General features: G+C 45.4%; 1 protein-coding gene across 1 annotated transcript in view; it reads left to right on the forward strand.

Annotated features, from left to right (window-relative positions):
• LOC115090938 (acyl-CoA synthetase family member 2, mitochondrial-like) overlaps nt 1-22,149 on the forward strand; it is a 115,790-nt gene that overhangs the window by 15,654 nt on the left and 77,987 nt on the right. Inside the window, exons 2-7 of the mRNA XM_029600629.1 lie at nt 9,530-9,725; nt 10,089-10,217; nt 14,373-14,426; nt 19,467-19,585; nt 21,407-21,569; nt 21,974-22,069. Of these exons, the coding sequence (XP_029456489.1) occupies nt 9,530-9,725; nt 10,089-10,217; nt 14,373-14,426; nt 19,467-19,585; nt 21,407-21,569; nt 21,974-22,069 (757 nt within the window). The remainder of the gene's footprint in view (nt 1-9,529; nt 9,726-10,088; nt 10,218-14,372; nt 14,427-19,466; nt 19,586-21,406; nt 21,570-21,973; nt 22,070-22,149) is intronic.

The raw sequence follows: 22,149 nt of genomic DNA on the forward strand, positions 1-22,149 counted from the left end.
CCAGAAGACAGCTATGGCTGAGAAATTGGTCAGCGAATGTGACCTCTAAGGCAAACCTCACAAAGATGCCCTTTAAGGGTTCCTTTCTATTTGAAAGTGAGTTGGAAAAACTGGCCAGTAAGTGGGGTGAAGCTCCAGTGCCTTGGCTACTGGAAGTTAGGAAGAAAAGATCACAATGCCCCTTGCCCAGGAGGGTTGGGCCAGGGGCTCCCAGCGCTTCCGGCCCTGCAGAAACTCTCCGTTCCAGACATCTCGACCCCTGGGAAGGTCTCAGTCCTTTCGGAACCGACAACCAAAAAAGAGGAACTGGTTCGTGCTCTGGTTCATGTCCAGTGAAGTTGGGCCGACCCTTCCACGGGACGAGGAGAGGGGGCCGACTATCCCTCTTCTATCAGAGGTGGGTCGAGATCACGTCGGACAAATGGGTACTGGACATCATACGAATAGGATACATCCTAGAATTTCGCAGCATCCCTCAGAACATGTTCATAATGTCACCTTGCCACTCCCAGCACAAAAGACTGGCAGTGGAATCCACACTAGTAAGGCTCCTTAGTTTGAGGGCTATAACCCCGGTACCCCACACCCCAGGAAAATATGGGGCTTCATTCCATCTATTTCATCGTACCCAAGAAGAAGGGTCATTTCGCCCCATCCTGTACCTCCAGAGCATCAACTGTCATCTGTGGTAATCCACTTCCGCATGGAAACTCTTTGCTCTGTCATAGTGGCTGTTCAACCGGGAGAGTTCTTAACATCCCTAGACCTCTCGGAGGCCTACCTTCATATCCCTATCCGTCAAGACCCCCAGCGTTGTCTACGCTTTGCAGTACTCGGCTGCCATTATCAGTTCTGGGTGTTGCCCTTCGGCCTGGCAACTGCCCCCCCGAACATTCTCCAAAATTATGGTGGTCGTAGTGGCAGCACTGAGGAAAGTAGGGATCCTGGTACACCCTTACTTAATGCGACTGGCTGATCCAGGCGAAGTTGTTGGAAGAGAGTCTCCAGGCGACAGAGTTCATTATCCAACCAGGAACTCGGTTGGATAATGAACATGGACAAGAGCAGTCTCAAGCCCTCCCAGTCCTTGGAGTACATGGGAGTCCGGTTCGACACCAAGCAGGATAGGGTATTCCTCCCTCCCTCAAGGATAAAGAAACTGATCTGCCAAGTACGGCGGCTAATGAACACAATGCACCCCAGGGTGTGGCGCTATCTCCAGGTCCTCGGCTTGATGGCGTCAACACTGGAGATAGTACTGTGGGTGAGGGCATACATGAGACCGCGTCAGCACTCCCTGCTGTCATGTTGGAATCCACTATCTCAAGACTACTCGATTCGCCTTCACCTACCGGTGGAAATATACTGTCAGCTCCAGTGGTGGCTACAGGAGATGCATCTAAGCAAGGGTGTAAGCCTGTTCCCACTGAACTGGCTAGTCCTCACGACGGACGTGAGCCTCCAGGATGGGGAGCCCACTGTCAGGAACTGACAAGCCAGGGTCAATGGACCAAGTAAGAGATGCACTGGAACATAAAATGCCTAGAAGCCAGAGCGGTCAGATTAGCATGTCTACAATTCAGTCACAGGCTCTGAGGTCAAGCAGTCTGCGTGATGTCAGACAACGCAACAACGCTTGCCTATATCAACCACCAGGGAGGAACCAAAAGCCACAAGTTTCTCTGGAGATAGGCCCCCTTATGGAATGGGCGGATCTAAGTCTACAATGGATTTTGGTGTCCCACATAGTGGGACAAGACAAGGTCAGGGCAGACTTCCTCAGCAGGGAGAGTCTGGATCCAGGAGAATGGATGTTATTGACTAGAGCCTTTCAGCTCCTAGTAGATCACTGAGGCCTCCCATCCATCAACTTGCTGGCCACATCTCTGAACATGAAGGTCCCCTGATTCTTCAGTCGCATGAGAGATCAAAACTCCCAAGGAATCAAAGCCGTGGTTCAGACCTGACCAGAGGAGGTCTTACTGTACGTCTTCCGTCCATGACCTCTGCTGGGCAAGGTCATCTGCAAGATCGAACGACACAGAGGGTTAGTCCTTCTGGAGGCCCCGGACTGGCCCAGATGCCCGTGATATGCAGACTTGCGGAGGTTTCTGGTGCAGAGCCCCCTATGGCTTCCCCTGCACAAGGATCTTCTCCAGCAGGGTCTGATCCTTCACGAGGACAGGCTCGATTTTGTCTTAGGGCCTGGCCCTTGAGAGGGCTCGCGTGACGAAGCGTGGATACTCGGCAGGCATAATCGCTACCTTGCGCCGCACATGGACGTTCTCAATGTCCCTGATGTACATGAGGATCTGGAGAGTTTTTAAGGCCTGGTGCAATGAACGCGGGGTGCCCTCTCGGATGACCAAGACCCCCTTGATCCTGGAATTCCTACAGGATGGCCTAAAAAAAGGGACTGTCCCACATCTCCTTAAAGGTTCAGGTGGCTGCTCTTTCCTCTTTCAGAGGTAAGGTGAACAGCGTCCGCTTGTCGACACATCTGGACTTGACCCGTTTCCTGAAAGGAACTAAACACCTCTGACCGCCCTTAAGGTGGCTGGTCCCCCTATGGAACCTCAATCTGGTATTGGACTTCTTGGCAGGGCCTTCGTTTTGGCTGCTGTGCACCCTGTCCCTTGCCTGCTAACGCTGAAGACCATATTCTTGGTGGCGATATGCTCGGCTCGTTTCATCTCTGAACTACAGGTGCTGTCATGTTGGGAGCCGTTTCTCCGACTGACTCCAGGAATAGTGCAGCTTCGCACCATCCCTTCCTTCTTACCAAAGGTAGTCTCGGAGTTTCACATGAACCAGTCCATTTCCTTATCGTCCCTAGATAGAATCAAGGACTCAGAAGACTACTGCCTCCTACGCCACTGAAATGTCAGCAGGCTGTTAGTACGGAACCTAGAACATACAGACCCTATGTGCATGACAGACTGCTTAATTGTTCTTCACGGGGGAAGGAAACAACGCGAAGCAGCTTTGCAAGCTACCATAGCCTGCTGGATCAAGGAAGTGATCACAGGAGCCTACGTAGAGGCAGGGAAGCCTCTTCCCCTTCAAGTTAAAGCTCATTCCACTAGGGCCCAGGCAGTATCCTGGGCGGAAGCTAAGCTGCTGTCTCCCGTCGACATTTGCTGAGCAGCGACATGGTCTTTCTTGCACACCTTCGCCAGGTTCTACCGCCTGGATGTCCAAGCCGGAGAGGACACAGCCTTTGTGAGGTCGGTGCCAACTGGACCACGGGCAGCCTCCTGCTCCATCTGGGAGTAGCTTTTGTACATCCCATTGTTCCTGAGCCCATCTGGCTAGGAAATGGAGGAAATGGAGAAATTACTTACCTGATAATTTCGTTTTCCTTAGTGTAGGCAGTTGGACTCAGCATCCCACCCATGGCTGCTGATAAGCAGTGACAAGGGAACGCGCATGAACCTCTTCCCCAAGGGACTACGGGTAAGCCATCTCTCTACCCCTGGATTGGGGTTGCTGTAAGTTGGCAGGGATTCAGCGTTTATGTCTGGTTGAGTATGGTCACCGGCCTTCAAGTTTTTAAATCAAGTTTTGAATCAAGTTTTAATCAAGCCTTAATCAAGTTTTTTTCAATACTGTATGGCTGAGATCACTGCAGGGGTATATTTAAGGTGACATCAGCTTTGAAACCTGACCCTGTCTCTATCTGCTAGCAGGGGGGCACCAACCCATTGGTCCTGAGTCCATCTGTCTACACTAAGGAAAACGAAATTATCAGGTAAGTCATTTTTCCATTATCCAGCTAAATAGCACTGAACAGGCTTTGAATATTGATCTCAAAATGACTTGCCCAAGGTCACAGGAGTGTCAGTGGGAGAAATGGGATTTGAACCCTGGTTTGCACCTCATTGCTCTAACCATTAGTCTATACTATATCTGCAGTCATCACCCTTGTGGCCTGCAGTGCCTTCATATATCTTGAGCATTTAGAAAGGATCAGTACAAATCATCATGCCAGCAAAGTAATCTGAATCTAAGCAGCAGAACTCTATGTTCAAGCGTGGCATAAAATTAGTGTTCCAGCATGAAATCAGATATGAAAAACAGGCTGAATTCTCATTAACTTCTGGCCTTAATGTTGTGCTTTAGAGAATTTGCAAGGGTATGCACTCTGGTTTGGTGGAAAACTCATGTTCACAAGAACCAAACTTCCTGCCCTCCCCCATTTGTTTTCTCCTCTTATCTCTCAGGGACTGACAACCTTCCTTCCCATACCCCAGGCATGTTCCTTTATAGAAATTGAGCTAGGTAACTACTCAGATGAATCATTACTTAGGCTTAGTTTCTTGGCACACAGACATGGAGGTGCTCCACACATAGGACCTTAGGCCTGGTGTTTATTTCACAATCTGTTTGCTATCTGCCGTTCTCTTAAACCAGTGAGAGCTGAATTTCTGAAAATGCTGCAGGCTGCGATGAAGCTGGGCGCTCAGTGCAAGTGCACTGTCTTCTGTATTAACTCAGGGAGGGCAGGCATCTAGGAAAACAAGCTCAGCAGCTTCCAGCATGTTTAGGGAACCTTCATTTTCAGTTTTACATTTTATTTTTCCCTGCAATTTATCAGTGTTTATTACAACAAGAGCAAATATATTAGTCATTTTTACCACTGATTTCTCCCATTTTTGTTCTTGTGGTAGACACCGTTAAATTCCCAAGAAAAATAAAATAAAAACTGAAAAGTTTTGCTTCTGATCCCACTTAGCTAGGATTCTTAGCCGAGATAGGACAATATGCTCTTCCAGCAGGTGTAGAGAGAGTGGCACAAGCCACAAGTTAAAAAAAAACCCAACCCCAACTCCAAACAAATCCCAAATCAATGCTTCTGCTGCAAAAAGAATGCTGAGAAACGGCTTTCTTTCTTCCCTTGTTTTTGGTTGTGGTTTTCAGTTCCGGCATCAGAAGTTAAGAGAGAGCCACATCCTCGGGTTGCCAGTGAGAAGGGACGTCTGTGGTCTGCCCTTGTGTGGCTGTGCTACAGTCAGGGGCCGGGTCAGGTTGGAGTCTTAAAACAGAAGCGGATCTTAAACCAGTTAGCGGTCTCCATAGGTGCAGAGCCTGAAACAGTCCTCTGACAGCCTGAAGGAGGTGGGAAAGGAATAGCAGTAGCTTCAGCTGCTTATCTGTGGCTGAGACATAAATCCTAAAGTCTGAAGTGGAGTCTGGTCACCGAGTGTGGAAAGTGCTAAGAACAGTTTGCAGTCTGGTAATCTTTAGAAGTATTTTTGGAAACATTTACTGTTCAAGTTAACAAGGGGCCACTTGGCAACAGTGATCATAACATGATCAAATTTAAACTAATAACTGGAAGGGGGACAATAAGTAAATCTGCAGCTCTAACACTAAACTTTCAAAAGGGAAACTTTGATAAAATGAGGAAAATAGTTAGAAAAAAACTGAAAGGTGCAGCTGCAATGGTTAAAAGTGTTCAACAGGCATGGATATTGTTTAAAAATACAATCCTAGAGGCGTGCACTCCACACATTAAGAAAGGTGGAAGGAAGGCAAAACGATTACCGGCATGGTTAAAAGGTGAGGTGAAAGAGGCTATTTTAGCCAAAAAGACATCTTTCAAAAATTTGAAGAAGGATCCATTTGAAGAAAATAGAATAAAACATAAGCATTGTCAAGTTAAGTGTAAAACATTGATAAGACAGGCGAAGAGAGAATTTAAAATGAAGTTGGCCATAGAGGCAAAAACTCATAATAAAAACCTTTTTAAATATATCTGAAGCAAGAAACCAGTGAGGGAGTCAGTTGGACCATTAGATGACCGAGGGGTTAAAGGGGCTCTTAGGGAAGATAAGGCCATTGCAGAAAGACTAAATTAATTATTTGCTTCCATGTTTACTAATGAGGATGTTGGGGAGATACCAGTTCCGGAGATGGTTTTCAGGGGTGATAAGTCAGACAAACTGAATGAAATCACTGTGAACCTGGAAGATGTAGTAGGCCAGATTGACAAACTAAAGAGTAGCAAATCACCTGGACCAGATGGTATGCATTCTAGGGTACTGAAGGAACTCAAAATGAAATTTCTGCTCTATTAGTTAAAATTTGTAACCTATCATTAAAATCATCCATTGTACCTGAAGACTGGAGGGTGGCCAATGTAACCCCAATATTTAAAAAAGGCTCCGAGGCGATCCGGGTAATTATAGACCAGTGAGTCTGACTTCAGTGCTGGGAAAAATAGTAGAAACTATTCTCAAGATCAAAATCATAGAGCATATAGAAAGACATGGTTTAATGGAACACAGAGAACATGGATTTACCCAAAGGAAGTCTTGCCTAACAAATCTGCTTCATTTTTTTGATGGGGTTAATAAACACGTGGATAAAGGTGAACCGGTAGATGTAGTGTATTTGGATTTTCAGAAGGCTTTTGACAAAATCCCTCATGAGAGGCTTCTAAGAAAACTAAAAAGTCATGGGATAGGAGACGATGTCCTTTCGTGGATTACAAACTAGTTAAAAGACAGGAAACAGAAAGTAGGATTAAATGGTCAATTTTCTCAGTGGAAAAGAGTAAACCGTGGAGGACCTCAGGGATCTGTACTTGGACCGGTGCTTTTCAATATATATATAAATGATCTGGAAAGGAATACGACGAGTGAGGTTATCAAATTTGCGGATGATACAAAATTATTCAGAGTAGTTAAGTGACAAATGGATTGTGATAATTTACAGGAGGACCTTGCAAGACTGGAAGACTGGGCATCCAAATGGCAGATAAAATTTAATGTGGACAAGTGCAAGGTGTTGCATATAGGGAAAAATAACCCTTGTAGTTACACGAAGTTGGGTTCCATAATAGGAGCTACCACCCAGGAAAAAGATCTAGGCATCATAGTGGATAATACTTTAAAATCGGCGGCTCAGTGTGCTGCAGCAGTCAAAAAAGCAAACAGAATGTTAGGAATTATTAGGAAGGGAATGCTTACTAAAACGGAAAATATCATAATGCCTCTATATCGTTCCATGGTGAGACCGCACCTTGATTTCTGTGTACAGTTCTGGTCACCGTATCTCAAAAAAGATATAGTTGCGATGGAGAAGGTACAGAGAAGGGCAACAAAAGTGATAAAGGGGATGAAACAGCTCCCCTATGAGGAAAGGCTGAAGAGGTTAGGGCTGTTCAGCTTGGAGAAGAGATGGCTGAGGGGGGATATGATAGAGGTCTTTAAGATCATGAGTAGTCTTGAACGAGTAGATGTGAATCGGTTATTTACATTTTCAAATAAAAGAAGGACTAAGGGGCAATCCATGAAGTTAGCAAGTAGCACATTTAAGACTAATCGGAGAAAATTCTTTTTCACTCAACGCACAATAAAGCTCTGGAATTTGTTGCCAGAGGATGTGTTAGTGCAGTTAGTGTAGCTGGGTTCAAAAAAGATTTGGATAAGTTCTTGGAGGAGAAGTCCATTAACTGCTATTAATCAAGTTTACTTAGGGGTAAATTTTCAAAGGGGTACGCGCGTACGATACGTGCGTACCCCCCGAAAACCTACCCCAAACCCCCCCTGCGCCTGCCGAGCCTATTTTGCATAGGTTCGGCAGTGCGCGCAAGCCCCGGGACGCGCGTAAGTCCCGGGGCTTGCATGGAGGGGCATGTCGGGGGCGTGTCGGGGGGGGGGGGGGCATGCCGCGAGTGACGCGGCGTTTCGGGGGCGGGCCGCGAGCGACGTGGTGTTTCGGGGGTTGGCCCAGGGGCGTGGCGCCGGCCCGGGAGCATGGTCGAGGCCTCTGGACCAGCCCCCGGGTCGGGTGATGGCGCGCCAGCAGCCTGCTGGCGCGCGCAGATTTACACCTGCTTTCCATAGGCGTAAATCTGCCAACAAAGGTGGGGGGGGGGGTTTAGATAGGGGCGGGGGCATGGGTTATGTAGGGGAAGGGAGGGGAAGGTGCGGGGTGGGGGGTGGAAAGAAAGTTCCCTCCGAGGCCGCTCCGATTGTGGAGCGGCCTCGGAGGAAACAGGCAGCGCACGCTGGGCTCGGCGCACGCAGGTTGCACAAATGTGCACTCCCTTGCGCGCGCCGACCCCGGATTTTATAAGATACGCGCGGCTATGCGCGTATTTTATAAAATCAAGCGTACTTTTGTTCGCGCCTGGTGCACGAACAAAAGTACGCGCGTGCGGAAATTTATAAAATCTACCCCTTAGGGAATAGCCACTGCTATTATTTGCATCAGTAGCATGGGATCTTCTTAGTGTTTGAGTAATTGCCAGGTTCTTGTGGCCTGGTTTGGCCTCTGTTGGAAATAGGATGCTGGGCTTGATGGACCCTTGGTCTGACCCAAAATGGCAATTTCTCATGTTCTTATCTCTAGTGTATTTCTTTAACAACTATTAAAAAGTCTAGAGAGGCCCTGACAGGGATATGAATTCTCATAAAGATGAAGTTTTTTTCTTGTCATTGTTGCCACTTTTCGAGTGCTCCATTATATTTCCTATAGCCTCTTGGTTATTCTTTTAAACAGTGTTTAAAGAAATGCTGAATGTTTTGGGGCCACGACATGCCACCCTGCAAAGGCTGACAGGTGGTGACGAGTACGGTGTGGCAGCACAGATGCAAACTGGAGACTCCCTAACAGCTCAGCGAGATGAGCCAAACTTGCTGATTCACTGTGCATGCTGTAATGTTGGCAGCATTCAGATTACTGTTTTACCAGCCTTGATCTTGACCTTGACCATTCTGAATGATTTCCTGCGAGAACACGAATTGCTTTCCCTGTAAGGGATCAGGTTACCACTTGAGTGACAGCAGCCAGGGAACACATTCAGTTCTTGACTGGGTGAAATTCCTGGAGCCGTAGTGGGAGGGAGAAAGCCACAACAGCTTTCTAGGAAACTGCAGTGCCCATAATTATCTTTGTTTATTTTTTATGCTTTTGCACATAAACTAAGCTATCCAAATACAGTTTGCAGAGCCAGCATTCGGTTGGGTGAACATAGGGGCATGAATTCACGGGCAATTACAGTGAAATTTTCATGGAAATGTAATTATAGCTGAAGATCACAAATTTCATATTCAGATCTCAGGTTCCTTTTATATGTGGCCTGTTTTTTAATTATTGATCTTATTGTTGCTTTTTTTTTTAATAAAGACTGCAAAACCTGAGGTATTTTTTAGGCCTCAGTTGGACCTGTCCACCTCTCTTGTGGAAGAGCTCGGGGACGGCAGGTTTCCTTAGATTTCTATCTCCCTCTGTTTATTGCTGCATTCAGTACTGCTGTGTGACACTCTGTACTGCTTCCTTATCCTTGTGCTCCTGTTTATAGGCGAATCTTGTGTGTTTGCATTAGATAATTGGAGTGAAGTCTCCTCCTGGGGTGATAATGATGAGGGTTGGCTGGAAGTGGTCAAATCCTTGAATGCATTGTCCTGCAGATGGGTGTGCAGTCTAGTGAAAGAGTCCTTGAAAGAAGTTTTATGCTCAGATGATGCAGGGATGTCGTCTTTTGCCATTCATGCTGATTAATTCCCTTTTGTTAAAGCCCTCTTTATGCAGACACACCACCATCCAAACCAGTGACGTCCACCAGCTATGTCCATGGCACCTCCCTGGTTCCGCTCCTCTATAAAACGGTGGGTCAGTGCCTGGAGGAGTCAGCAAATCGATTCCCAGAGCGTGAGGCATTGGTGTTCCTGCGGGAAGGGGTGCGGAGGACATTCACTCAGCTCAAACAAGAGGTAACCTGCTGCTGAGGGGGAGATGGGGAGGGGTTGCACATGTACAAAGCAACTGCTCCGCAATACTTGTTTTATCCGCATCTTCTCAACTCCTCCTCACTGCAATGTGTGATAATAACCAGCTAGGATAGGAGCAACAACTTCACATTCAATTGCACAAAGGAGTCATTAGTAAACATGCTTTTCTTAATATTTTTCTGAAGTCATCCATCAAAATCAAAGGGGAACAATGTTGGGAGTCTGATTTAGACCTGGTGCGTATAGAGCAGCAACTGAAGTCCCCAGCTAGGAATCCATAGTTAAGTTCTTGTGCCTATAGGGGCAGCTATATAGTAAGTAACTAGATTTTTCTGTGCATTGCAGGTTGAGCAGCTGGCAGCTGGGCTCCTGGCACTTGGCCTGAAGAAAGGAGACCGACTGGGTGTATGGGGTCCCAATAGCTATGAGTGGGTTCTGATGCAGCTTGCCACAGCCCAGGCAGGGATCATCCTGGTAAGGAAACAAACTTCCATATTTACAAATCATGGCTGGGGGTGGTATGTGCGGTGCGAGGGGAGACAGGAAGGGATTAAATTTGTTTGAGGCATTCAAGCCCATCGATCAGGAGCAATTAGTGACCCGCCACAAGGAGGCTTGCAAATAGAATTTCTTTCCTACCTAAGGCCTAGGGATGTGCAGCAGGGACGGATTCGTCCAATTCGGTATTCGTATTTGTCGGGACCCAAATCCGTTGCATCCGTTTTCGGGAGACCCCGATTCGTCCTTTAGTTACATATGGTATTCGATTCCCATTAAAGTTAAAAAAAACCCCATCCCAACCCTTTAAATAACTATAACCCCCCACCCTCCTGACCCCTCCAAGACTTGCCAAAAGTCCATGGTGGTCCAGCGGAGGTCCTGGAGCGATCTCCTGCACTCGGGCCGTCGGCTGCCGGTATTCAAAATGGCGCCGATAGCCTTTGCCCTTACTGTGTCACAGGGGCCGACCAATGGCACCGGTAGCCCCTATGACACAGTAAGGGCAAAGGCTATCGGCCCCATTTTGAATACCGGCAGCCGACGGCCCGAGTGCAGGAGATCACTCCAGGACCTCCGCTGGACCACCATGGACTTTTGGCAAGTCTTGGGGGGAGTCAGGAGGGGGGGGGGGGGTTTATTTGTTAATGATACGTTGCATTCGTGGGGGTTCGCCATACGTTTCGGAACCCCACGAATGCAACGAATAGGGATCTATACGTTGCGGATTGCGCATATGTTCAAAACAAATGCACATCCCTACTAAAGCACTATTCAGGGAAGGTAAGGGATTATGAAATCCAGTGAAACTTGCCAAATGAAAGAGTTAGGTCTGCTGGCCTTGTAACTAGTGGTCTGTGTTGCTAAGCAGGAAATATAGAGTTAATCCTAATTTAGATTTTTGTTCCTTTAGCTCAAATGTCTGGAGTCCCACCCAAAGACCCAGCCAGAGAAATTACAAAGGACATCCCTCAGGGTGATGGATGGCCAAAGAGCACCAGTAGCTCAGTCGGGCAGGGGTGGGAAGGGATGCATCCTCCTGTCTGGGCCACGTATGATCTCTGCAGTACTTGGCCTGTGAAAAGAGGATATAGTAGAAAAGTTGGAGGGCTGTAGTCAATAAGACTCACCGAGAAAAGGTAGGCGGAACGATGGCAAACAAAAACACTAGCATGCTTTTCAAATTACAGAATTCAAGACATTGTAAAAAGGTGGCATTCTCCTTAATGGTGCCTCTTGTTGGCAAGAAATGTTGGCGTTTAATTTATTTTCGCTGTATCTATCTACTTTAGCCCTGCCAGCATTCTGATATGGTAAACTGGACACTTTCCCAGATTTATGTGTTTGACAAGCATTCAGTTATCTGTTCATGAAATACAAAATTCTGTAGCCGTGCAGAACCAGGCAGCATTGATTCTGTCACGACCTCGTATGTATACAGACTTTCAGTCGTGCCCATCTGAGCACTGATGTCTCACATATGGGCTGGGTGAGGGGCCTTGGCACATTTTGGCACTTGGGACCTTCGGCTTGACCTTTGGCATTCTTGCCCTAACATTGTATTTTTCATCCCAGAGCACGAACATTTGGATGGTGGGAAGCAGACAGAAATCCCTGATGGTTACTTCAGGGGGCCACTATAAGTGACAAAAAGAGATCCCTTCCTCCTCCCAGCATGTTCAGGACTCTGCTCTCCTGCATGAGAGTGCATCCTGTTAAACACTGGGTCAGTGAGCTGGCAAGACTCTTAATTGGTGACAGTTTTGTTGTGCAACAAGCTGATCTTTAACTTGCCTTTTAACGTGAAGTAGTAGATGCATTGGCCTTCCGAATGTGAGAGAATATCTGTTTGGGGGGGGGGGGGTCGAGGGAGTCGCATTTGATTGACCATTCTGCACATTTAGACCCTGCCAGACTGGGAAAGCAGCCCAGGATCACTGAGTGAAAGTAGTGATGTTCTGGCACACGCTGTGACATCAGCCGTCACCTTCATGCACTCTGCCCAGTGTGGATTTGTGGGTGGGGAGAAAAGACTAGTCCCATGTTTAAAGGAGGCACTCGGGGGGAATACTTGTGCTCAACAAAAACTAAAGCGATCTGAAAAAGCTACTAATGCATCACACCAAAAACCAAAACTAACTAGCTCTCCACAAAATTTTAATAACAAATCCTCAGTATTTTTGAAGGGACATCATACATAGGAAAAGCCCTGAGCGACCACCTTACAGAGGTAACCACGCTGTGTGTAATCACAGTCCCAGATTTTTTAAAACTCAATGGGACGCTGAGAAATTCTTCTGTTTCAGCAGCGGATCTGCATTCCTGACACAGGCAACTGAAATACAGAGCTGTGTCAAGTGCCATCTGCCTTGTGGTATTGCTTATTGACTGCGCTTATGGAAATGCTGAACTTTGTTTTAACAAATAGCAGACTCTGGTCACCAGGTTGGTGAATTGTTATGAAGTTTTTAAAAATCTGGGACTCTGATTATTCATGGTGTGGTTTTCTCTGCAAGGTGAGTCCTCAGAGTTTTCCCCTCCTATGATGTTCCTTCAAAAATATTGAGGATTTGTTATTAAACTTTTGTGGACAGCTAGCTATTTTTGGTTTTTTGGTACTTGGGGAATTATCACATCTGCACGGAGGGAGAGCACCCAGGTAAGAACTTCTGTATCTGGTTGGGTAGCCGTGCCCTCATTTATTTGGAAACCATTCCAGTTCCCACCTATCCGGCAGGGCCCCAAATACATCCGGACCTGCACTGGCTTGGACACTTTAGACTCGAGTCTGAACTGAAGCAGATTTCCTGGTTGAGGAATGGACTTGGGTGGCTCCTTTGAGAATGTTGGTCCAACCTGGTACTGCAGTAGGTTTCACAGGCTGCTGAATGTACCATCAGGATGGCAACCTTCGAAGGCTTTTACCTGGTAAATCGGTATGTACTTGGATAAAATGGCCCGACTGTAAACTGACCTGATTAAACATAGCTAAAAGTATGCATGGCTTCCATAGAATGTGCACTTTTTAACCACAGGCAAAAAAAAAAGTATTCCCCTAGGGGTGTTTATTAGTGGGATACAAATATGCATATGTTCCTCTTGTCCCCTCTCCCCCATAAAATGGCAGGTGCAAAGCATGTGGAAATTTCTTGCACACCTACTTTGCACATGCAAAATTTTGAAAACAAACAACATGGATAGTTTATGTGACGTATACGCGCTAAGGGCCGGATTTTAAGAGATACGCAAGGGTGTAGATTTGTGCGCGCAACCCAGCACGCACAAATCTACGCCCGATTTTAAAACATGTGTGCGCAGCCACGCGCATGTTATAAAATCCGGGGTCGGCGTACGCGCAAGGTGCACAAGGTGCATGATGACTTTCCCCATTCCCTCCAAGGCCACTCCCCCCCCCCCCACACCTTTATTTTCTTATTTACGCCTGCCTCTGGAAGGCGTAACTTGCTGGTGCGTGATCCTCCAGCACGGCCGCTGTGCCGGAGGCCTCGGTCCCGCCCCCCCTGACCGGTGCCCCGCCCCTTTGTCAAAGCTCCGGGACATACGCGCGTCCCGGGACTTGCATGCGTTGCCGGGCCTATGCAAAATAGGCTCAGCAAGCGTAACCTCCCCGCGCGCGTAAATCCAGCCGGATTTACGCGCGCAGGGCTTTTAAAATCTGGCCCTAAGTGTTTGCTACACGGATTAACAAGCTGGATCCCATTCACATCTTTTCATCCAGAGTATATTTCCAGCATGGATGGTGTTTGGGTCCTGGGAAAGGACAAATTGGCCGATCTGATTGAACAAGTCTGCCTTTTTTGGCATGGAAATCCCTTCTCGGAGGGTGATATGCACAAAATAGAAAGCTATGAATGAGGTCTTTGTGCTCATCTCAGAAACATAGAGAAGGGGGATGGGTTACCCTCTCTTGAGGTGTTCCAGAAAGCTTGCAGCAGATTCCTGATGATGGTTCATTTATTTATTTATTTTTCATTTTTATATACCGACATTCTTACATCCGATGTAAATCATACCGGTTTACATTAAACAGAATAGCAGGTTCATATTTACTCTTTGGGCTTTCTCTGTTATAACTTTCTGGTGTCATTTTCTTGACTTCCTCATTTCTAGGTGTCGGTGAACCCTGCTTACCAGTCACACGAGTTGGAGTTTGTTCTCAGAAAGGTAGGTATAACTGATCACCTTCTGGCACGCCTTTCTGCACAACTGATGTCTTTGGCAGCCTGCCACAAATTCCTTGGTGGGAGGTGGATTCATAATTTACGTGCAAGCTATGGGGCTCTTACTGTGACCTTCCTTCTTTTCTTGAAGAAACCTCATTAATTTATTTTCATGTGATATTTTGCCTTTAGGAAAAGGCAAAAGGCACATTAAATACAAAGATGTGAATTGTAGTACATATGTCGGGGAAGGAGTGGGAAGGAAGTGACACGAGGATATAAAGTTGGAACTTGAACAATGCAAAACTGTATAGGTATACATACATGGTGCACATTGATTTCATAGTATAGGGAGAATGCCTAGCAATAAGATAAATACAGGATGTAACTATGAAAACTATATTCTACTTTTAAGGGAGGATATCCAGCAGTAAGTTGGGTGCAAATGCAGAGTTCAAGGGAAGGCTTGGCTGAACCAGATTTTGATTCTTTTTCAAAAGGAAGAGTAACAGGTTTCCTTGTGTAAATTCAGTGGGAAATTGTTCTATAAGTTGGGTGCCAAGTAGAGGCATCACCAGGTACCTAAACGATCTGGGGCAAAGGCCCATAAGCTCCCCCCTTCCCTTCCCCTGAGTTTTTGATAATTAGCTCATCATGATCAACAGCTTCCCCCTTTCCCCCTGAACAATCCTGTAAAAACACATAATTGGACATCACCTCAATTTTAAATGATCTCCAGTTTACATTCCCATGCAGCTGTCATCAAGGAATCATTCTATATGACCTGTGACAGGGGAAACCACACAGTTAGTTCAATGCTGGTGGGGGTTTCATGGTGCTCTCTACATCTGCCTCTTACCTCCATCTACACGGAGACAGTACACCCCTGCTCTTAAAGCAGGAGGCGCTGCTACAAACGTTTTGCACCATTTGTTGCAAAGTGCGGGCATCTCTAGAAAGAAGGACCTTGTAAGCAGCAAAGAAACCCTGGCCAGTTTCAACCGTCTAGTAAAACTACCACTAAAGTTATTCAAGAGCATCAATCAATCAATAAAGATCTTCTTATGAGAGCAAAGTCTGAGGTCTATACACAGGATAAGATAGAATCCCAATAAAAACCTTGCACTTCAAGTTCTACAGTATCCTTTATTCACTGAAGCTCCTTCAACAAAGGATACCGAGCCCAACTAGGACACTTCCTGTTACCACTCACCATAGAAGAAAACAAAATCAAACTCTAGCGTCACTTCACTATAATAGCAACACATTAACACACCTCAAGAACATTGTGTAATGATTCAAAACCCTGCAAAAATGTTCTCAGAACCTATAGCAAACTTTGCATACCATAATGCACTAGCTGCCAGATTCAAACAGTAACAACTCTACCAAATAAAAAGCATCACTGCAAATATTACACCAGGCCCTAAAACACCAATACATATCCTATTAGGAAAACAGAACAAGTCAGGCTGTTATGGATCTCTACACAGAAATTATATGTTAGCAAAAATACCTCATCTCAGTCCCATGCAGAACACAGATAGCCTCTCTCCAAATTCAGAATAAAGAGATCATAAAATAAAAATAGAAATGTGTAGACAAAAACTAAACTGGAAACCACAACAAGCCAGAAGCTGTATGCAGTGCAACAATGGAAAAAAAAAAGAAACATCGCCATTCCTCATAAGTCATCAAATACAATCAAGAAATGTAAAACATCAACCATACCAATAAAAATAATATGTCAAATCAGATGATGAATAGAACATCCAATAATTAAAAATGCATACAAAAATGTTTTTAAAAAATGACCAAACACCAATACAATATTTTGAAACAGCAGACACATTACATCTGATAATTAAAACTAATAAAGACAAAAAAAAAGTCACTTGCTCTCCATAGCTGGGAAAGTTCAGTCACCCTGTGACTGTCATAGATTGGAGAAGGGCACACAAACTTTAACCTCTCCCTCTCATATACACACACTCTCTCATAGAGGCTCTCTCTCACACACACACATACACACACAGGCACTTTCTGTTCACTCTCACGCACAGACACTGAGGTCTTCTCTCTCACACACACATAGACACACACAGGCAGTCACTTTCACACACAGGCTCTTCCTGGACTTCTCCCTCCTTGGCTGCCTGTTGCAGGAAATGCCTGTGGTCCCACAGAGCCTCTTTTTTTATTCTGCCAGCAGCTGAAAACACAGAGATTTCTGGCGCAAACCATGTGTGCTAGTATTAACAACACCCCCTGGTGCAGAGCAGCTAAATGCATGAAGTCTCATGCAAGCTAGCCTTGCTGTAGCAAGTGGATAAAAACGGCCTGCTGGGAGAACTGAAGTTCCCGTCTTGGAATATTTATGGGCAGGAGATGAGACAAATCTGCCGGTGCTGTTTGGGTGAAGCATTTGAATACTTCAAATTTTATCCACCTCTCAATGGGGAGCTGATGGAGCTTATATAGAATAAACATCATACGGTTGTTGGACTTTGCCCCTGGCAAAAGCCTCACTACTGTGTTTTGCAATAGTTGGAGGTGCTTGAGACTGTGTTGTGAAATACCATGTTACAGGGAATTGTAGCAGTCAGTGTGGCTGGTGCTCAGCAAACGAATGATGGTGGCTGGTCCGCATTTTTTCAGAGTTACATAATTGTCAGTTAGCGTAAATGGAAGAATGTAGACTGTGATGTAGATTTCCATTGAAAACTGGTGGAGACACAGACAGAAAAAAAGAAGTGGATCGATGTCAAGAGAAAGACTTTTATTTAATCATGTAGCAAAGAAGTTAACCCGACTTGGGCCGAGTTTCGCCCATACCAGTGGGCTGCCTCAGGGGTTGTCTGACACTCTATATTCCTATGTTGTTAATTAGCTGAGCAAGGTATTATCTTCATAAGATAGCAAGGTATCACTCCAACTCCTTATTGTTCTTTTATTTCTCTGGGAGGGCCTTTTCAGCTAGCTGAACAAAGTGTAAGCTTCCTGGGATGGGCATCTACAGTTAAACACTATCGCCAAAGTTGGGATGCTCAACGCCAGCTGTAGATGCACACCTCTACCGCTTACACTGGACATTAAACTCCTGGTCTAAGCTGGAGTAAACTCACGTTTCTAGTGGCCAAAGTTATTCTACTGCTGTGTCCAGTCTGGTAGAAGCAGCAAGACACTATCACTCTGGGCACAGTAATAATATAACATGGCCACCAGAAACGGGAGTTCAGTTTTACTCCTGCTCTGACCCAGGCATTACATTTCCAGTGTTAAAGAAAATGATGCTTTAAGCTTTCTCTCTGCATTCCTGGGGAATAGCTAGTGGCTTCATTTACATGGGATTTGCATGAACCTGCACTGATTTTAATGCTGGCTTTTACTAATGGTTTAATACACATTTTTTCGGAGTTAAAAACCTCGTTAAATATCAGAGTTAACTGACCGCAGAAAAATACGTGCAAAAACGCGAGTGAAAACCTGCGCTAATGTTAGCGCCCCTTATTCCATCAGCCCCTCAATCAGCTAGCACTATATAGAAATGAATGATTTTATCTTAAAGGGAAATATTCTAATTTGCTGCTGTAATCTTAGTGCTGTGTGTCTGACTTATCTTTATCTCTCTCCCTCCATGCGCTGGGGGGATGAAACCTTTGTGGTCACGCCAAGAAACATCCAAGAGTGACTATTTGGTGACTTAAATTTGTTAAGTGGCTGAGAGTTTGAAGGAAAGCCTCCTCCATTAATGACCCCTGTCTTCCCGAGCCCTCCCCTCCCCCCCCCTTCTTCACCTTCTGTAGGCTGGCGGGGAATCATCCACGTGGTGCCTTTTACCCTGGCCATTTGTGGAGGGGTTGCATGCATCCTTTCTGTGATGTGCTCCATTCCTGCTGGCCAGGGACTTGAAGATTTTAAGCCCCTGCTCCCTGTCCTTCATCACAGCTGCTAACTTTCAGGGCTGACATGGGACAGGATTTAAATTCAATGGTGTGAAATTCCATGCCATGCACCTTATGAATGACAAGAAATTGAACACACACTAAATTGAGAAGTGCAGAGCACTGTTTTGGTCCTGGCAGGTTCTCTCTTTGTTTTTTCAGTTCCATAGCTGTTTGTGACTCTCTTTCCCTTTCTCTCTCTCTCTCACACATACTGTGGTGTTTGTTTTCTGTTCCCCAGGTGTTTGGATGTTTGTTTTCTTCCAAGTACTGCCCAGTAATTTATACCCCAAGGATTATCCTCCCTTCCACTTTCCAGTCTATTCTTTTTATCAGCTGAGGCCTTCCTTTCTCTTCTGGCTGTTTTGGTCCTTTTTACTGGCCCAGGGGTGCTGGTGGTGGTGGTACAGCGTTGGATAGCACAGCTGGCTCTCTATTGCTCAGAAAAACACCATTTCCTGTCCCTGGCCAGTTTGCTTCTGAGAGGCCGGGTGTTTTGATGTAACTGTTGATGATGAGAGATTTGCACAACAGAGATGGCTATGAGGGTTGGGAAATCTTGTTTGTTTAGTATTTGAAACAGGAGGTGTAGAAGAGGGAAGTACCAAGGAGTTGTAGAGGAGACCTTAAGGGTGGAGGTGAGAGTAGAATTGAATTGGTGGGGAGGGGGAAGCTGAGAGGGTGGTCATATGTAAAAAGCCAAGGCAGCTCTCAGGTTAGCGCTTCCCAAATCTCTCCTAGGGATCCCACAGCCAGTTGGGTTTTCAGGATATGCACAATGGAAGTGCATGGATGCAGATTTGTCTCATGCATATTCATTGTGGATATCCTGAAAACCTGACTGCCTGTGGGGTCCCCAGAGCAGATTTAGGAAGCCCTGCTCTAGGCAGTGCCTATCCTTGGACACACTTGTGCCCTCGTAATGTTGCAGACCAAAATATCTCTCGAGTTTGGGAGTTCATTTCCATAATGATGTATCTGTCATGCTGTTCGCAGGTGTTGCATTTTTTATTTCTGGAGACCCTGAGCTGAGTTTTCAGGGAAGGTCTGAATTATTACAGACATTGGCATTCTGTCTTTCCCCTTCTGCTCTCTTTCAGGTTGGCTGTAAGGCACTGGTGTTCCCCTCAAAGTTTAAAACACAGAACTACTATGACCTCCTGAAGCAGGTTTGCCCTGAACTGGAGAAAGCAAGTGCAGGAGGAATAAAAAGTGCGAGGTAAGTGATAGTCCTGGCCTCATCCCCCTTGCCCTTCCTTCTCTGTCAGCTCTCCGCAGAAGGACATCGACTCTGCAGCACTCAGCTGATTTGGGTCACCTCTTTTTTTTCAGTTTTCTAAGTGTAAAATTCCAACCAGAGAGGAAGAGTGTTTATGATGACATTATGACATGTTTGCTAAGCAAGCAACATAAGAAAGGTAGCTTTCATTATTCACTGTTCTGGTTTTGAAGGAAGATCAGAAGCTGTGTGTGGTGGTAGTAGGTGTGATGTTGCTAGGAGAGTGGGTTAGAAGGCATGGCATGGGTTTTTTCTAAGGTAGCTGTGTGATCTTTGCATAGCAATGTGTTTCATAGTAGAGAATGAGACTGACCCAGGCAGAGCCAAGGCGTGAATAGAACTATAACAACCTTCACAGTGCTACATTGGACACCTGTGATCCGCTTTTGGGCCTGGGATATATTCCTTGGTTACAGCTCAGGGAATGTACACCCTAATACAGCCTTGCAGTCAACTGAACCATCTTTTGTCTGGCTGCACAGCATATTATCATGCACGATCTCTGTGGTTCTTATCAAGTACACGATGTCCTAGGAAGAATGTGGAACCTGGAAAATGCAGCTGAGTCAAGAGCTGCATAAACTTGTTCGTTGCTTCACTTAGCTCTTTTAGGAACACAGTTACCAATGCAAACTCCACCTCTTTACATGTGGCCTAAGAAATCACAAGGACTTAGGGTTTGCTTGACTTTTTTTTTTTTTATTATTATCAAGTCTGATTTTCCACATTCTCATCCTGTGGGGGAAAGATGATTAGTACAGCTGAACATTTTGAGACATTTTTAGTAACATAGTAGATGAAAACAGATGAAAATGAATTAGTCCTATTTGTGCAATGTTTCTTATCTACACTGATAAGGCTAGATCTCAGCTGCCAGCCAAAGACACGTGACCTCTTGTAGAGCATTGCTTCTTCCTCTTTGGTTCTCTATATTGGGTAGAAGAACATACAAGTTCCCATATTTAATCCAGTATCAAGTCCCTCCCATCAAGCTTTGTAACAATCCAACCAGCTATCAAAAATAGCACAGTTGTTGCCCTAACATCTGGTTGCCTCTGGTCTTGTTGGATGGTCCTAGTTACTACCAGCTTGCCAGCATTGACCCAGTTGGTTTCTAGGGCATTAGAACCTGTTGGCTCCCACCCAGCTATTTTATATAAAATGAAGGGCATGGGATTCACACGCACATGTGCAAAGCCCAATGGATTATCAACTCATTTAATTAACCACTTGGCCACTTTGTTCTGCAAAGAACTGATACATCCCATTGGAAAGCCTCATGATACATGTTTGTGAGGTAAATATTTCCTGAGATAGTTAAATAATAATCTTCCACCAACAGGGCATTTGTTTGAAGTTAATAGCCTATATGGAGGAGTTCATCTGAGCCTTTGTATATCAGCACAGGTAGAACTAAATTGGCCATAAATTCCCTGCCTGCATCAGCTTGTTGCTATTGTAAATTGTTTGTTTTGGGGATCTTTTATTCAATTTATTTTTAAAGATCATGAAAATATGTATTGAAATTAAGTCAGTCAAACAGGACAGTGTCCTATGTTCCAATTCATCAGGTTCCTCGTTATCTAATGGAACATTCCATTTAGCTTATGATATTTAATAGGTTCTGAGACTGATTTTAAACATTTTTTTGTGGCTTATAGAATGACAGGCTTTTGTTTCCCTCTCCTGCTACCCCCACCTAATAGCAGCCCTGGTTCTCACCTTTCCAGGCTCAGCTGATGGAATTTCACTTCTTTACAGCTTACCTGAGCTGACCACAGTGATCATGATGGATACCAAGCTGCCAGGCACTTTCCAGATAAATGAGGTGATGCAGGCAGGGAGCACCAGCTATATGAAACAACTTCGAGACATTGAGAGCAAGTTAAGCTGTGATGAGCCCATAAACATCCAGTTTACATCCGTGAGTGCCTGTGAACCACTGTTGTCTATGTCTTCTATCACTCCCTTTCTCTCTCTATCTGTCTTACTGTATACATGGTGATGTCAGAGGGCCAAATGAACAAGATACTGACAGGTGTCACCCACTGATCAGAGATATTGTGGACATGTTACATGGGATCCCAATCTGCAGAATTCTTTTACCACATAGATGGGCAAATGTCTAGAGATATTCGGTCCATGATATTGATTTTTATATTTCATAAACAATCTTTATTCTGGCTTGGGAATGATATTTAGCTCTGCCTTTGGAGGTTTACTCCTACGTTTGTTGGTTTTGCACAGCTCTGAATTTTACAGAATAGAGGTCCATGATGATTTTATGCTGCAGTGAATATAATTGCACAATAATTTTGTTTGTCTCAGGGAACTACGGGGAGCCCAAAAGGAGCCACTCTCTCCCACCATAACATTGTGAACAATGCCAACCTGATTGGCAGGAGGATGGGATTCGACTGGAAGGTGAGTGCCGAAGCAGTTGAAGACTAGGGTAGGCGCATCTCCCTGTGCCCAGTAGGGGATGCTGTAATTGATTTGGTGTG

The sequence above is a fragment of the Rhinatrema bivittatum genome, chromosome 4, assembly GCF_901001135.1.
Source record: "Rhinatrema bivittatum chromosome 4, aRhiBiv1.1, whole genome shotgun sequence".
NCBI classification, from domain to species: domain Eukaryota; kingdom Metazoa; phylum Chordata; class Amphibia; order Gymnophiona; family Rhinatrematidae; genus Rhinatrema; species Rhinatrema bivittatum.